General features: G+C 33.7%; 3 protein-coding genes across 5 annotated transcripts; 2 read left to right on the forward strand and 1 right to left on the reverse strand.

Annotated features, from left to right (window-relative positions):
* The first annotated feature begins 399 nt into the window (after positions 1–399).
* Positions 400–4,493, forward strand: LOC106107378 (ubiquitin-conjugating enzyme E2 G1). Of its 3 annotated transcripts, XR_001225866.1 has the most exons (6): positions 403–580; positions 977–1,079; positions 1,607–1,704; positions 2,572–2,750; positions 3,094–3,262; positions 3,338–3,430. XR_001225866.1 is itself a non-coding variant. In XM_013288233.1 (5 exons), exons 1-5 carry the CDS (start codon positions 535–537, stop codon positions 3,416–3,418), a joined length of 507 nt encoding a protein of 168 aa, XP_013143687.1. In that variant the 5' UTR covers positions 400–534; the 3' UTR covers positions 3,419–4,493. The 3 variants fall into 3 exon arrangements, 2 of the variants coding, with proteins under 2 accessions (XP_013143687.1, XP_013143676.1); XM_013288233.1 differs by lacking the exon at positions 3,094–3,262 and having other exon boundaries at positions 400–580; positions 3,338–4,493; XM_013288222.1 differs by having other exon boundaries at positions 3,094–3,431.
* Positions 4,494–5,455: 962 nt separating this feature from the next.
* LOC106107354 (cell cycle checkpoint control protein RAD9A) lies at positions 5,456–7,075 on the reverse strand. Its single transcript, XM_013288188.1, has 3 exons — positions 6,906–7,075; positions 6,435–6,840; positions 5,456–6,236 (listed from the first exon to the last, which is right to left on the reverse strand). The coding sequence occupies exons 1-3, from the start codon at positions 6,937–6,939 to the stop codon at positions 5,507–5,509; spliced, it is 1,170 nt and encodes a 389-aa protein (XP_013143642.1). The 5' UTR covers positions 6,940–7,075; the 3' UTR covers positions 5,456–5,506.
* Positions 7,076–8,315: 1,240 nt separating this feature from the next.
* Positions 8,316–15,910, forward strand: LOC106107347. Its single transcript, XM_013288174.1, has 6 exons — positions 8,316–8,479; positions 11,743–11,863; positions 12,982–13,188; positions 13,354–13,590; positions 14,165–14,448; positions 15,181–15,910. The coding sequence occupies exons 1-6, from the start codon at positions 8,467–8,469 to the stop codon at positions 15,576–15,578; spliced, it is 1,260 nt and encodes a 419-aa protein (XP_013143628.1). The 5' UTR covers positions 8,316–8,466; the 3' UTR covers positions 15,579–15,910.
* The last annotated feature ends 956 nt before the right edge of the window (positions 15,911–16,866 follow it).

Below are 16,866 nucleotides of genomic sequence, written 5' to 3' on the forward strand. Positions count from 1 at the left end.
TTAAACACTAGATAGGTGTGACAAAATCACGCATTACCAGACAAGTTTGTAGCACAATTGTGGATTTTGCGATCAAACGATTAAATGTTCCGTCAACAAAAAATGATTATTAATATTATACCTAGTATACTAAAAATAATCCAAACCTTTAAGTTCACCGGGATAAGAGCAAAAAGTTGGGGACGAAGTTTTGTAGTTACAGAACTCCTCAAGTTGAGTTGACTCAAATGTAGTCAGAAGAGGTCCAATTTATCCCAAGATTTGCATTCTACCGTGGGTCCCGTTTCGAGTTAGTTTATACAAGCAGTAGACTTCGTTAAATAAATAAATAAAACATTTATAATTTGCGAAAAATTATCTGTGCAACTTTTTCCAAAATGGTAGTTTCTTATAATATTGTTAATGGCAACATTGTTTCGCCGGAAACAAGCAACAACTCATATGTTTCACAAACTGCACAAAACTCAGCCAGCCATCTTTTGTGGGAAAATCATTTATTTCGTGTCGTCAGGGTAAATTTCATAATTGTAATTAATGTCAGAGCCACAGTCTTCGCTTTTATTAAAAAAGCAGCTAGCAGGTAAATGTAGTATGTAGTCATAAATTATTTTTGTGAACCATCATTGTGAGCGTCAAGCGATCAAGTATCCATGCAATCATTGACCTTACTGTGCCGAAATTTAGAGACGATAATGGTTAATAGTAAAGATCATATAAAATTTACACTTATATTGCGTATCTCGAGAAATTAAAAAACTCCGCAGTATATCGCTAATCGCGTAAGTAAAATCAATATTCGCAATGACAGACATTCGTTGCCAAAGTCAAATAAAGAAATGACTAGGTGTTTCGAAATGTTTACGCTAACTTGGCAAAGAATCACGTTACATTTTTAATAGTAGAATATTTAAAAGTATGTATAGTTTCATAAATTACAAATGAAGATGTGGCTGAAATTTTACGTCTGATTTTTCAGAATTAAACAAAAATCCAGTGGAAGGTTTTTCTGCTGGATTAATAGACGACAATGACATTTACAGATGGGAAGTTCTCATTATCGGGCCTCCAGACACATTGTAGTAAGTAAAACATTCATCAGAATTTTCAAATTCAAATTCATCTGAAATTCAAATTCAAATTTCAAATTCATCTGAAATCAATAATTTTTATACATATATATTTTTTGTTGGATGTGAATGTCAAGATTTAAAATTGACAATATCAAGTTTAATTCTACCTATCTAGGAATTAAATTAAACTTATGTAATTTTGTCATACTCATAGTGGTTAAGTTGAAGAAATAGTCTGTAGATATGTCTACGAATTTTTTTTTCACATGCTAAGGTAATTTATTTAAGTATTAGCTTGAAAGAATTGGGTCTAGTATAAGGTTCTATATAGTATTTTATGAATATACAGTTATGTCTAAAGTCAATTGCATTCATATTTTTATGCAATTGAAACTCACTCTCATCATATCTCATATTTTTAGTTGAAATATGTTAGAATTATAGTTACATATTGTTTTAAATTATCATGTCTTATTTCATGTTCAGAAAGTATATCATTGTATTTTTTACTCAGAAAGTGTTTGATATTTTTACAGTGAGGGTGGATTCTTCAAAGCACACTTACATTTTCCAAAAGAGTATCCTTTGAGGCCACCACGGATGAAATTTGTTACTGAAATTTGGCATCCAAATAGTAAGTTATTATTTCCATTATACTTTACTTATCTATACTAGTATAATAAAGATTTGTATTTTTGTATCTAGGCAGATTTAAAAATTCTTTTAATGTAAGAAAGGTAATTTATCTCTGAGTAACATATTTGTAGCTATAATTTTTAATATCATGTGGATGAAGCTACGAGCACAGCTAGTAATCTTTATTGTACACTTACTTTTAAATTAAGAATTTTCAGTTAATCATTAATTAAAATCATGTACAAGTATTGTTACATTCAATTTCACAGCTTGCATATTTTTTTTGCTGTTGCAGTAGTTGCAGCAAATACCTAAATATCAATTTAAGTCTTATCTCTAAGTTTTTAAGTCTAACTTTTCATTCCAAAAAAATCCATTTTCACACCAAAAAAAGTGCATATTTTTGACAAATCATGGATATTGAAATATGCATCAGCTTATAAAATACAATCTTAACCAATAAATAATGTTGTACTTATGTTAATGAAGTGTGGTAACACATTTAAGGTGAAACATATATATGTTAATAATATTAGGAGTGGTCAGAGCTTTATATGTTTAGCCCTTAATGAAATAGTTTATTTTTTATTGGCAACTAATCAGTAGTGAAGGAATAAATACCTCTTCTTAATAAAATAAGTTTTTTTATCTACATAACACTGAAAAACCATAGTCAGTTTACAATTGTCTAAAAAAAAAACGATTGTTCAATTAAAGGGTGTATAACTTCATTTTTGGGGTGCTATGTTTTGAACATTTCTACATTTTTATTTTTAGTACAGGTAGATGGATTTCCAAGTCAGTCTTGACTTTCTATGTTCTAAATCATTACAAAGTGTAACAATATTTATAATAAATGTTCCAGTTGAAAAGAATGGTGATGTTTGTATATCAATATTGCATGAGCCGGGAGATGACAAATGGGGTTACGAGAAAGCATCAGAGAGATGGTTACCCGTACATACGGTAGAGACAATCCTTATAAGTGTCATTTCTATGCTGGCTGATCCCAACGACGAGAGTCCTGCTAATGTTGATGCTGCAGTAAGTTTTTTAATATTAAAATATTTTTTTTTTTATATAGTTGCAGATTTTTTATTTAATTAAGAGTTAATAGAATAATGGTGTAAGAAACACATCTTAAAACGTCTTTAGAATGTTTAATGAAGGTTTTTTACTATTGAATAGAATAAATTAGATAAGTATGTTTTTGTTACTATGAAAAATGTATGGATTTGTTTGTGTGGTTTTTGTCATAATTATTATTTGCGTTTCTGTTTACTGGAAATGGTGTTTTGGAGACAAAATGCACTTCTAATAAGTGCATGGTTGACTATTTAATACCAAACACTCGTAATAATATACATGTAATTGTTTGTCTTCACAGAAAGAATGGAGGGAGCGATATTCGGATTTCAAAAAGAAAGTTGCCAAATGTGTTAGGAAAAGTCAAGAAGATTGCTTTTAGGAGCGGAGGGATTATAAATATAACAGAATTTTGCAATTGGAAAAGGGCTATACAATACAAAACACATTGAGATAACATAACACATTAGGTTGCACACGACATTTGCCCATCCGACAGTTGTCCGCCAGTCGTAGCCGAGTCCTCATTCTGTTTCTTTTTGCAGAAAGAGTGGAGAGAATCATATTCGGAGTTTAAAAGAAAAGTAGCACAGTGTGTAAGAAAGAGTCAAGAGGATTGTTCCTAAATAATAGTGCCCTTTTTCATAGATTTATTTGGATAGTGAGTGTTTGTGATGCAACGGAGAGGTTGGCCGCAGTGACACAGTGCGAGCGCCCTCACACCCGGGCTAGAGACAATATTGAAATTGTTTTAAAATAAATACTTATTGTAATGAAATGGTATCGCTGCCGTATTTTATAAATAAATTAAAAGTAGTATCCGAGGTCTTTTTCATCTTTTTTAAGACATGTTAGCTAGCTATTGTTATGATATAAAAGTGTATGAGAATTTTTTTATAGAAAAAACGAATCTGCATTTGTTCCCTTCTCACATATTTACAAGTTTGATCTCTTTAAAATAGAAACCAAATCTGAAATAATTTAGTTGTATTTATTACTCGAAAATGTTTATATTATATTGCTTACGAGCACACATAATTGTATAAAAATGGTAAAATGCAATGCCTAATATTGTGCCTGTGAATAAATGTTTAGTTACCGCTATACTCTGATTGAACGTTCTTCCGTATCGCATGTCACTAGTGCTCATTTTAGTAGTGAAATTTTAATAATAATTTTGTCTGAATAAATGCATATTTTGTAAATTTATCTTTGTATATTGGTCCACCTTGCCCTTAGCACATGGTTATATGATTTGCACAACTATGGTGTTTCCTTTATTTTATAGAAATAAGAAATTGCTATTGAATTGTAAAATCAATTGAATAATAGTTTTAAGAAAACTTAAGAAGTGTACCTTAAATACATAGCTTTTGGAGACATTTTGTATAAAACAAGCGTATAAATTATTTTATGGTATAGCTTTCAAAATTATGTAATGTCGCAGTTTTTTTTAAATATACACATACTAAACTATTGAAAATTAATTTTGAAGGTATAAAATGCTTTCGAACAAAATTCTGTTATATTTTTTAAGCTATCCATGGCAAAAATTTTCACATTAGTGCATGTTCAAATTTAATAATAATTTGTCAATATAAAAAGCAATTAAAACAATCGATGCCTTTAAGTGTTTGTGACAAATGTTCAATTTTCTTTGTGTATGTATATTTTTACTATAAAATCATAATGCAGTGCTAATACTTTTTCATTTGCACCCAATTTGCTTCACATTTGATAATAATTTCTAGATATACAACAAAAAAAAAAATAACTGGAAATCAATTTTAAGGAGTACTTAGGACTAACACTTGTCAGACTTGGACCAGATGGAAATCTTTAATTTCTACCAAAATTTTCATTACAATATTTAAAATAAATATCAAAAAAATCTATACACATTAAAAGTGACCATAAAAAAAATTTAGTGAACACACATCCACAAAGTTGATTTTGTTCCAGGTAATTTCTGTAACAGCTGCGCCTATTTTAATAGGTAGCTGCATTGGGTATATCATAAGCTCTTGTCTTTTAAATAACTCGCTGACAAAGTCGCGGTCGCCCGCTAGTATAGAAAAAAACTATGTGTTTAGTGATCCTAATAGGTTTAAGTAAAAGGCATTGGTAAGTAAGGCAATCAGTTACACTGTTTTTGGCTACAAATTGCTAAATAAGCCACTATTTCATGTTTATAGGTAACTCAAAATTGATGACCTGCAGATCACTTCACACAGGTAAATCAGATCAGTCAACTGGCTCGCTGATGAGATCAATTTGTACAGAGGTATGATTCCAATGAGCTGTAAGTCACCAAACATTGGCTCATTGGCTCATAGTTACAATAGCACATTGTAAGCTGATAATTTAGTTGCAGAATTGCAGCTCAGTTCAAGACTGAACGCTGATTTTGTTGAACCACTTCAGAGCTGATTTACACATCTCTAATTTTTTGTTACATGACTATTAAGACATTGAAGTATTCAATATCCTTTTACTGGAAAGGTAGAAGAAAAATAAACATACAGATGAATTGAGTACAGGAGGTACTCGATTTGTCTTGGTAATTCTGTCAAAAAGTATGCAAATAAAAATAATTTCTCAGTAATCATTTTTAATTGCATTAAAAGTAAAAAAAGAAATAATTATGTAACAATTAACATTTAAATTATAGTTCTAAAACCTAACTATTAACAAATTAATGTTTAATCAAAATTTTATTCACCATCAGAGTTATCTGCTAAAACAACACTTTGTATGCTTCTTGGATCAAATGTGCTTTCAAAACATCGTTTAAACATTGATTTTATCACTGTCTTAGATGTTGGTGACGCCGGTATATCATCACAATCTTTAACATCCATTAAATTATTATTTTCAATAACACTATTATCACAGTTATTGCTTAAAACTTCATTAGGAATGTCTACAAAGTTAAAAAGATGTGAATCTTCATCGAGACATTTAGATATGTCATCTAAATGTGGTTTTTTACTTGCCGATTCTGATAAATGGCTTGTGTCTTTACGTTTATTTCTTTCTATTGATGTTTTCTGTGTTGATACTTGTGTGGATACATCTGGTTTAGTTGTTGCTAACACAAAATGTGCTTCTAATGTTGTACCATTGTGGACAATAAAGACAATTGGTTTCCCAGTTGTTTCAAATTGTATTTGAATAGGTAAACTGAGGGCTTCAGCGAATGTTAACAAAGCTTTGAATTCTTTCATAGTAAATGTTACTGCGGTTTCTTCTCCTACTGTATAACTGTCAAATTCCTCCGCTTTAATATTTATCTGTGTTCGTATAATTTTTGATAAATCAATATTATCATCAATGTAATTTCGTAAAAGTATTGACTGAGATAATGCTTCTAATGTGACCTGGTCATCGGAACTCTGGAAGTTACCGAGTGCTTCTGAAAGTATCCTTTGTGATGATGTTATTCTAAAAACAATAATTTAACATTTGAAAATCATTAATAAAATAGTAAATTAAGGGCCTGTCCCACCAAATTGTAAATTGATAATACAACGTGTAAATTATGTGATGAAAATATCTGACAGAGACATCATTTTTAAGCTGAGCCTCTATCAGCCAGTGGTGGGACAGGCCCTAAAAGTCCTATATACTTTAAATACTTACCGATTTGGAACTAAATCCTTTGTGTAAACTGCTTGTGTTACTTTACTGTCTAATATTGATACATAATGTGTTTTGATTATCCCATGTTTACATTTAAACTGGAAAATCAACTTACACTGGTCTATGTCTAGTTTAATTTCTAAATTCTCAACTTGTTTATCCATATGAGCTGGTGATTTAAAAGAATTTAAAGCAGACTTCATCGATATTTTACATCTCGGACCTTCAGTATCACTATTCGAGTTATAATTGTGGTTAAAATATGAAAAGAAATTTTTATTAAATTTAACCATAGCGTAAGCCGACTCTGCTGAGTTTAGTGTTCTTAATCGAATACAATCAACAAGGGATTCCAAATAAAGTTCATCTCCGAATCTTGCTAATGCATGTATAGTTCTTCCTAAAACTAAAAACGATTTGTTAAAGATTTCACGGGAGAATACTTAATCCAGATGACAGAACATAAATAACCTTTTACGTTGGGACCTGGTACATAACATTTCATTTCTCTTAAAATACGTTTTAAGTATATAATGTAATACTGTTACAGTTCTTATTTGAACAAAACAAAGTTAAATGTTTTTGAAGAAACAAACTTTTTCGAAGAATATTCATGTGACAGTGACAGATGGATTTGACAACAATGAACAACGGTTTTACTAACTTTCTGCCAAAATTTTACTTTGATGTATTTTGAATTAAAGTTAAAATTACATATTTATTATAATCTCCCTGTACTTTACTCAGGCTTAAATTATTAAATGTTGTGTAATTCAATAAATCTGATAAATCTTTTCAGTGGACAAATCCTACGCTGGTGTTTTCATTTAATCAATATCCATCGGTAATTTAGAAAATAATATTGAACGAAATCTTTCACAAAGAAACATATTATGTAAAGATCATTCACGACACGATTTGAGCGTCCATTGATTTAAAATTTAAATACTTATACACAATTTACTGTGCCGGAAAAATATTGCGCCTATTATTAATGTAACAACAATTGCCCCAATCTAATTTTGCATTATAATTAAAGGATTTGCAAGATATCGGATATCAAATAAAATAGTTTCATTAACTTTGGAAAAGAACTCTCTTGTGTCTCCAATACCAAATTACATTTCCGTTCATAAATCATATGTTGAAACCCAAAACATTTACAAGTTTCTGAAGATAAGTAAATTTATACATGCATATCTGTGCGCTGACTGTACAATTATTATTTTGGATACGGTGTCGGTCATATTGTTTAGCTTACGTCAGCTAAGAATGCAAAATCGTTTTGTTTATTACGCATTGTTGCACTTATCGGTTGCGCGCAGTTGCGCGTAGCTTTTAATCTTATGATAATATCATCCGAGTTGTTGGTCAGAATGAGATAGTGTTAAAAGCAATTATAATCTATGTTTAATTCACTAGCTTATAGTTTACAAACATAATTATTATGATAATGATTTGTACTGAAAACGAATGATGAAGTGCATATGTTCTTTAGAGACGTCTGTGTCGTGACGCATTAAAAAGATAATGAAAAAGCTGTTTTTTTTTTTAAATTAAAAAAGGTGACCTGTCTGTAAGGAACCAAGCCTTTTGAATTTTTTCTTTTGAATAAAAAAGATGGATAACAATAGAGGAAAGCAACACTGAATTTCCTCTTCGAAAACCGCGCGAACTAGGAAATCATTAATCAACAACATTGATTTATTTTCGCGGTACCGGAACCGATATATGTATAAATGTAATTCATACAATAATTTACCGCTTGTAGTCTTATCATTTGTGTAAAAGCGATTAGATGCTTGTATTGTTGACGTTTAAAATTAATCTATAATTACCTATTCATCCTTTGACTACCTGTAGTGTGTTTATCACATTTTTTAACCTGTACGCAGATACATAAAGGCTTTGAATTCGGCCACAAAACCAGTATCGCGCGAAAAGACTGCTAATATAGTAGCTTAAAAATCAACGGGCTGTAATAAGTGATTTTTTTTTAAATTTATCTCTGTGATTAAAATAAACTATCATCATGGATTTGACCGGTAAAAATAGTGTTAAGTTTTATGTATCTGTAATACTAGCTTTCGCCCATGACTCTGTCCGCGTGGAATGAAAAATTATAGCAAGTAACCTATGTGTTCTTCATGACTATGCTCTACATCTATGCCAAATTTCATCCAGATCGTTCGGCCGTTTAAGCTACAAACTCTAACATGCTACACTTTCGTATTTATGATATTAGTAAGATTTTGTGCATTTACTTGCAAATTTACATAATCTGTAAACTGAGTTCATTCTCTTTGAAAAAAAAACTGGGATATTTTCTAGTTTTTGTCCATTTGTTTTGGCGGTGGAAATTCATGGATCAATCGCTTTTATAATTGGAAAACTTATTTAAATTGATTTTGAGACGTGTATACAAAAAAAAAAAATGTTTAAAATTGAATGTAAGTACTGTTTATGGGCAGCGCTATTTTGGCAAATTCCGATGGCTGCTTGTTCATTGGCAGAATTATACTATTAACAAGTACAGTGTTATCTCGGTTATATTCAAGAATAATGAATGAAATCCAAGCCTTACTGAATACAATTGTTTTGATAGTGCAAACTCATCATTACAAACAAAAGTATCGTATGTTTCTTTTGTTTGCACAAAGAATGCAAATATAAAATACTAGCGGCCTGGCCTGACTTCGCACGGATCCAATATTGATAAGAAAATGTGTTTATTTATAGAAACCTCTAAATTATAGTATTTCTATACTTTATTACAATTATACATAGCTGTTGTACTCGGCTTCGCCCGTGTGATATTAAAAAGTAATAAAACACATAGCCCATGTTACCCAATAATAACGTAACTTTTTAATGGTTTTTTAATGGTTTAAAGATTCTTTAAAATCGGCCTAAGAAGTTCAGTTATTTCAATATATACAAAAATACGAATCTTTCCTCTTTATAATATTATAGGTATAGATATAAAGTCGGACAAACGTCTGCACGTCAACGAATGTTAAATAATTGGACAAATATATGATAGTGATTTTCCTCCGCAAAAACCTAAACAACAGTAAAATAAGTATAGCTAAGTATAGCTATCTCTGTTTTTTTAAAGAGTAAAAGGGAGACGGCAATTTGTTTCTGCTTCTGACGAATTCTGCTTGTCACCGTGATATTTAATCAAACATTGTTAGACGATTCAATATAAAAAATTCAATCTAAATATTATTACTAAACGAAGAAAAATATAGTGCGTGGTTAACTAAGGACTGCTTTACGCATACTCCGCGCCAGGGAGGATGCGAAGTTATGTGGGATTCTCTCCAAAATGTTGCATACCCACTAAACCACCTCTGGTTCCTTCCATGGTGGCGGGGCCATGGGTACGCTGTTAGCACTCAGGGGAGAGGACTAGCCTCCCCAGAACTCCCCTAGGATAGGCGCGCCGAAACTACAGCGCGCATTCCACCCGGCCCTTAGTAATGTGTGGCAACCCCACCTGCCGCCACAAGGCTATAGAAGCCAGGAAGGCGGAAGCAGGTATCCGGAAATACAATCCAAAACAATTTATCGTTTAACACACGGGCGCTAACAGGTGGTATAAGGGGGTGGGTAGCAACCACAAGGTCTTAGTAGAAAATGGATCCGTTAACCGAAACCTAGTCTAGAACTATCTATTGGTAAAGAACTACGGAATAAAAATTTAAACATTTTGCAAACATCTTTAATTTATTGTATTCTTATGTATTTTATAAAATTAGCATAACAATAAAGGTATTACGATGTTTTATTGTCAAATGGGAATGAACGAAGGTTATCTCTTTGTTAATTCTTAAAATGTACTAGATTCGAGTCTGGAATGAATTAATTTGTTTGCATACATATTTTATAATATTAATAGATTTTTTCTGTTGATGATGTCATTTTAATGAATCGCAATGTGCAAATGTTTGTAATTAGTATTTTTGTTGTGTTCTTGGATGTCAGTTATAATGCATTAGTTACTCGATGTAGTTTCAATAATATATCATCTTTGCTCTTAATATCTCAAAAAACCAGAGATATTTCTGGCCACATTTGCAACAATAACAGGCGAATTACATTCATCATTATTAACTTGCACTTATCCCTTATGAAAGGTCGGCACAGTATGTGCTGCTTCCATACATCTCTATCAGCCGTCATATCTGAATCCACTCCTTTCTTAAGCATATCCTCTTTCACACATTCCATCCATACTTTCTTCGGTCTTCCCCTTCCTTTGTAGCCATCCACATTCATTCGCAACACTTTCTGGTTTATATTCCCATCGTCTCGTCGCATAACATGTCCATACCACGCTAACCTTTTGCTTCTCAATTTCTCCACCACTGGCGCTACTTTCAAACTTTCCCTAATATACACATTCTTTACTTTATCCATTCTTGTCACACCACACATCCATCTTAACATACGCAACTCAGCATCATGCAATCTTCTTTCATCCGCAACTTTGAAACATGCGAATTACATTAAGTATATAGCTATAATTATTTACTTTAAAACCATAGATTAGTTTTTATTTAAAATAATAATAAACAATTAATCAATTCCAAAACATGGCAACATAATACAACATGAGAAAAAAGAAAACTAGCTATTAACAGTCAAAACTAATGACAAGAAAATTGAAGAGAAAAAAAAAACATCTAAACATATAGACATTTTAACAATGCGTTGCAATGCAGAACTGATAGGGCCTTTGCTCAGCTATGTTTTGTACCCTAGGGGTAAAAACCCTGATGTTCTGCAAAAGCCTTTACATCCTCCGTACGTCAGTTACAGTAGTTAAATTATTGAAAAGTAAGAAAAAAACAAAAAAATAATATTTTTAATCCCTCCCAAGTGGATTTGGTGAAAGGAAGTCGGCCGGTTAAACTTTAATCTTACTAATATTATAAATGTAAAAGTTTAGATGGATGGATGGTAGGATGTTTTTACTATCTCGAGAACGGTTAGACAGACATCGACGAAAGGCACATATGTAGAGCATGCATAGAGCATCACCCGCGGACAAACCAATTATATGGTTTTTGCGGGGCCATATTTGAGCGTATTTTTAATTTGTTTTCATGTAATATATATTCAATAATAATAATAATCTGGAAGAACATATAAACTACTCACTAAGTTTTTTTTTAATTACACCCAGACAAAGACGCAGGCAAATCCTAATAATTGAATATGACGTGAAATTCTCTAAGGCATGACAGGCAAACAATATTTACCTTCCATTTTTGATTTTTTTTTTCGTTAATGATTTCAGTGGACCAATACATGGAAGGTCTCCTAAGTAAGGAGGCCTACGACCATCCCTCGGATTCGGTGAAGCTGGAGAAACTGGAATTAACGCTACCTGATTGGTACGATGAAAAACTGTTTAAAAAGTAAGTAAATCATACTTCATACTTCATACTAATATTATAAATGCGAAAGTTTAGATGGATGGATGTTTGTTGCAGTTTTTAGCCTAAACGACTGAACGGATCCTAGAGGGATATAGGATTATTCTGGAAGAAATAGGATACTAATTAAGTTTTTTACTAATCTCCCATGGACGAAGTCGCGGGTTTAAACTAGTAATAGCTTATAAATTTTCTGGGTGCTCGCTTACATAGTTGCTGAAACCTTTATGCAAAAAAATCAAGTTTTCGATGCTTGTTAATAGTTGAATAGGTCAGTTTACTCTTTTTGCATAAATTATTATACTCATTATAACTATTATATTATAAAGATATAGTTTGTGGTAATTAAAGTTATAAAAACTAACTATTACAACAAACACGTGTTTAACAATGGATTTATTTCAACTCTAACACGTGTTTAATCTGAAACAATAAACAATTCATAATTTTTTTGTATAAATTACTTAATTATAAAATGAAAATTATAATGACTCAGCGTTCATCTTTTAAATATTATAAGAAATCTAGTCACAATATTACGGTGAAATCAAATACATAAAAACATGTAAAGATGACACCATGTACTTTTTCCGCTGGTTCTTTCTCAATACTGGTTCTATCTTAGCACTCAAGTCTGATACACCGTATTTATTTTGATGTAAATATGCCAAAATTGTAATAATTACGTTTGCTTCTGATAATTGACGTGCAAAGTAAAATTAAACTTTTGTTTCAGACAATTTATTTACGACTAGCTGTTGTTCGCGACTTTGCCCGCGTGAAATTAAAAAATATCCTATGTTACTCACTGATGACGTAGCTTTTAATGTAGAAAGATTTGAAATCGGCCCAGTAGTTATTTCAATACATACAAAAATGCAAATCTTTCCTCTTTATAATATTCTTATAGTATAGATAAAAAATCTGCTCTGCTTTACGTTTCGGTTTGTGTGAACGAATCCTTCGTTGTTAGATGCAAAGCCAACATACTATGTAATTTACTGGAGAAGGCGTATGTCCAGCAGGGGGCAAAGGCTCATGATGAAATGTTTTCAACATTAAACAATTATGACTACAGTTACTGTATTGCTTCGTTTTAGGGGTCAACGATTTTTCTGGAAGCATTGCTTCGGCTTATCCTTCGTGATGATGCCGGGGCTGGTGGCTGTTTTCGCGGTGCCCACGATATTAGAGGTGTTGGCCGATTCAGGAAAATCATCGTCTAAGTACACAGCCTTCAAACGATACGTAGCAACGTTCCTGCACTTCCAGTCGTGGTTGACTCATGATCTGAAGCCGGGTAGTGAGTAAGTATTACTTCGAAGTATTAAATATCATTATCTAAAAGGGAGTGATGACTGAGATGACGTATGATAGAGTTATGTGGAGGACAAAAACCTGTTGCGCCGACCCTACGAGAGTAAGGTTATTTAGCTAAAACATGTGATAATAATTGTGAAAATATGGATTAGATCATGGAGATCCCTTTACGCTGTTCGTTCACAACACTTGAGAAACGGTCGCGCTGCTCGCTTGAAGAAGAAGGGAACCATCTCTCAGCGGGACTTGGCTCTCACTCAGTTCGGCGTCATCGGCCTCGGCATCCTGAAGCCGGACCGCTTCGGAGTGCGTCAAGAGGACCCACAGGATTGGGAGGGATGGAACCATTTTTGGGGAGTGGTTGGCTATATGATCGGCTTGGAAGATAAGTAAGTGCTAATTTCATTTTGAGCGCACGCACATCTTTGGCACACAACTGTTTAGTCTCGCTTTGATTTCTATGAGCTTATATGGAGGTACACTACACGATTTTTAGTTGTGCAACTAAACAGTCTGATTGGCTACCAAACAATCGCACATTTGTGCAATAGTTTAGTCAAAGGTGTGCACACCGTTTACCAATTCAGTAGAATATAATTTGACTTGGTAGAGTTATATTTAATTTAATATTGCATTCCGTATTCTCCGGTCTTCAGTTTAGATCCAGTTTTTTTTCCGAAGGGGATTGCTTTCTGCATACTCCATGCCTCGGGGCAGACCCGTGAGTTAGGTGGGACTCTCCCCCCCTAGTGGGCATACCTCACTAAACCCCTTCGTTCCCTCCTGGCCAATGTGTGGGGCGCCACGGGATACCTTTCGCTTGCCACCGCGACGCCCCACTGACCGCCCCGGGAAGGGGCCCTCGGTGCGTCCCAACGAGTTGGGACGCTGCACCCTAAGGCGCTCCTCGAGTCAGTTAAGATCCATAAGCCAAGGTATCCTAAGGTTGTTTTCTCATTGCAGATATAACATGTGTCGAAGAACAATGGATGAGACCCGTCAGGTTTGCCGGATGATACTTGACCAAGTGTATACACCGTGCCTGGAGAACGTACCGGAGTACTTCGAGCATATGTCACGTGTTATGTTGGACGGCATGTGGGCGGTGAACGGCGCTACGGAGGCCGGCAGCCTCATGTACGTCACTAAGAACCTCGCCGACGTACCCGGGTACATCCTTACCGAGTCCGAGAGGATCGCGCTGCAAACAAAGCTGAGGAAGTTGGCTGGAACACATGAGGATAGAGGTATGTATTCTTTACGAGATTTTTTTTTAGGTAAGCTACCTACTTATCTCTGGTATATATAAAAATATATGAAGACAGAAATTGTAAGGTTTCTTTCCTTTTTTTGTACAAAACTGATCAAGTTTTAGTCTGACGGGAAGAGAAAGGGATTGATACATTAAGAGCCAACTTACCTTAGTATTAAGAAGAAAATTAGTACTGCGCTGTAGGATCGGCGCAACACTAGATTATCGGCATAGACGTCCCGTCCCTGACAGCTGTCAAAGGTCATTAGACGTATTGAAATATTACGCGATCCTGGCGAGATTAGTAACTCTGAGTGTGCTAGTTAATTATGCTAGTAACAATTAACTTAATTGTTTAAAACTAGAGTTGTAACGGAACTCCGCCTCTGCATCGGCAAGTGCGGAACTTCCGCAAGAAATGAAACTCCGCATCTGCTTCTGTTATTTCTTATGCGAAGTTATAACGGAGGTTAATTTATTATTAGTGACCTCCTCTTCTGCTTCCGTTAAACTCCGCTTCTGCATAGGTGAAGCCCTTTGCCTCCGCACCCGCTTCCGCTTCCGTTAACATGGCCTCCGTTACAGCCCTATTTAAAACTAGATACGGAATGCTTCAAGTTTTACTAATTGTATAAAATGATGTTTACTTTTATTGTTTGTGTCACTTTTTGTTAAGGAGTGATCTTGTAATGCATTATGACATGCTAGAATTACCTTTTTTTTACAGGTGTAGATGTATCAACATTGGTACAGAAATGCAGAGTTGATGGTCTACCAGACTTGCCGCCACGTTTTCTCTACCTCAAAGACTTCGACAGCCTGGAATCTGTTCCCGAATACAAGAAACTTTCGTACGCATCTAAATACAAATTAGCTGTTTTATCTTTACTTATGGCTTTCTACTCCACGAACTTCGGTCGATTTGTTCTTAACTTGTATTATAAAATCAATATGTATATGGCGGAACATTTCCCATACGTAGCTTTCTTTTTGTACGGTATTAAGAAATCTTATGTAGATATATTTAAAGACCCTGAACACGACAATACAAGGAATATACCTAACTCGGAATACAAAAATCAATCACCAGAGCCCTGGTACAAAGTGATAGTGTCATTCTGGTAATCGACGATTGTTAACAAGATATTAAAGTTATAAATACAATAATGTGAAGTTAAAGGATCGAAATTATTTTCATCGCTTGTGCAGAAAGTTAGTGCTTTCTCATTATCTTCGGAAAGAGTGATATAGTAATATTTTTCGGGTGTTTTAGAAATTAAAAATCATAGTTTTAAAATAAAATGTTGACTACATCTTGATTAGGAAAGGAAATTGTGTGTGATTTAAAAGATAACTTTTTAAATTTTATCTTTTGTATTCAAATGGAAAAGACGTATGAAAATAGTAGTTAACATCTGTATTTTATATTTTATATGAAAATAAAACGTTCTTAAATATTTTGTGCATATTTATTAATCGTACGAATCAACTCGACTCACCCTTTCGACCTTTGCCTCTTTAACATGTTATTTTTCACATTATATTGTTTTTTTTCTTCCTCTGGCGTTTGCAGTGATAGATAAAAAATTACAAATGATTTTCACAGTAAAATTTTTAAAATTGAAATATAGTTTTATACCTACAAAATAAGATTTCTTTGCCATTTACCACTTCCATACTAATTCCTATATCCACTTATTTGTAATATCCTCGCGTTTGTTCAATAAATTTGAGTCAAGTAAGCAAATATTAGATACGAAATTTGCATAATATATTGCACGTAATGTTGCCATGTTTGAATGTAAATGAGGTTAAGTATTTAAGGGTGCGTCTACAGCTCAAGAAACGCGCACGCGTTGCATATCACTGCAATGGTTTGGTAGCCAAGCAAACTCATGCGAGGCTTGCAGAGTAAGTGGTAGAGCGCGCTCGGTGTAATACCACGACCACACCACGAAGATATTTCCCCTTCCTATGCAGCTCCTCCACCGTCAAATCCCTTTTCTCTTCCCATCCTCTCCTTATAAGAAAAGGGTGGTAAAGAAAAAGGGACTAAAATTAGGCCTCGGGCACCACACTCAGCAGACGAAACACGGACTTGCTTCCATTTTACGCCTGTCTTCTCTGTGGTCGTGGTATTACACCGGGCGTGCCGTCTATTCGAGCTAAGATGTTAAAGCGGGCACTACCACTGTTACACGGATGAACGGAACTGGATGAAATTTGGCATAGACGTAAAGGATAGTCTGAAAGAGCATATAGGCTACTTGCTTGATTTTTAAATTCCGCGCTGACGGAGTCGCAGGCGAAAGCTTGTATGAAATACATAAGTGCAACACACGGGTAGCTAGCGATTGGCTCGTGAGCTGAACATTTGCTTGGTGTACGCACCCTAGGAACACACTAATACTGT

The sequence above is a fragment of the Papilio polytes genome, unplaced genomic scaffold, assembly GCF_000836215.1.
Source record: "Papilio polytes unplaced genomic scaffold, Ppol_1.0 DF824269.1, whole genome shotgun sequence".
Lineage (NCBI taxonomy): Eukaryota > Metazoa > Arthropoda > Insecta > Lepidoptera > Papilionidae > Papilio > Papilio polytes.

What these genes read in the sequence shown, in the direction of transcription:
- LOC106107347 (XM_013288174.1), top strand. An exon ending in GATCTGAAGCCGGGTAGTGA is followed by an intron (nt 13,189 to 13,353) that starts GTAAGTATTACT and finishes AATATGGATTAG; the next exon opens with ATCATGGAGATCCCTTTACG. An exon ending in ATGATCGGCTTGGAAGATAA is followed by an intron (nt 13,591 to 14,164) that starts GTAAGTGCTAAT and finishes TTCTCATTGCAG; the next exon opens with ATATAACATGTGTCGAAGAA.
- LOC106107354 (XM_013288188.1), bottom strand. Translation starts at nt 6,939, where the DNA reads ATGAAATGTTATGTACCAGGTCCCAACGTAAAAG. An exon ending in ACCAGGTCCCAACGTAAAAG is followed by an intron (nt 6,841 to 6,905) that starts GTTATTTATGTT and finishes AATCGTTTTTAG; the next exon opens with TTTTAGGAAGAACTATACAT. An exon ending in AAGGATTTAGTTCCAAATCG is followed by an intron (nt 6,237 to 6,434) that starts GTAAGTATTTAA and finishes TATTGTTTTTAG; the next exon opens with AATAACATCATCACAAAGGA.
- LOC106107378 (XM_013288233.1), top strand. Translation starts at nt 535, where the DNA reads ATGTCAGAGCCACAGTCTTCGCTTTTATTAAAAAAGCAGCTAGCAG. An exon ending in GGGCCTCCAGACACATTGTA is followed by an intron (nt 1,080 to 1,606) that starts GTAAGTAAAACA and finishes ATATTTTTACAG; the next exon opens with TGAGGGTGGATTCTTCAAAG. An exon ending in TGAAATTTGGCATCCAAATA is followed by an intron (nt 1,705 to 2,571) that starts GTAAGTTATTAT and finishes TAAATGTTCCAG; the next exon opens with TTGAAAAGAATGGTGATGTT.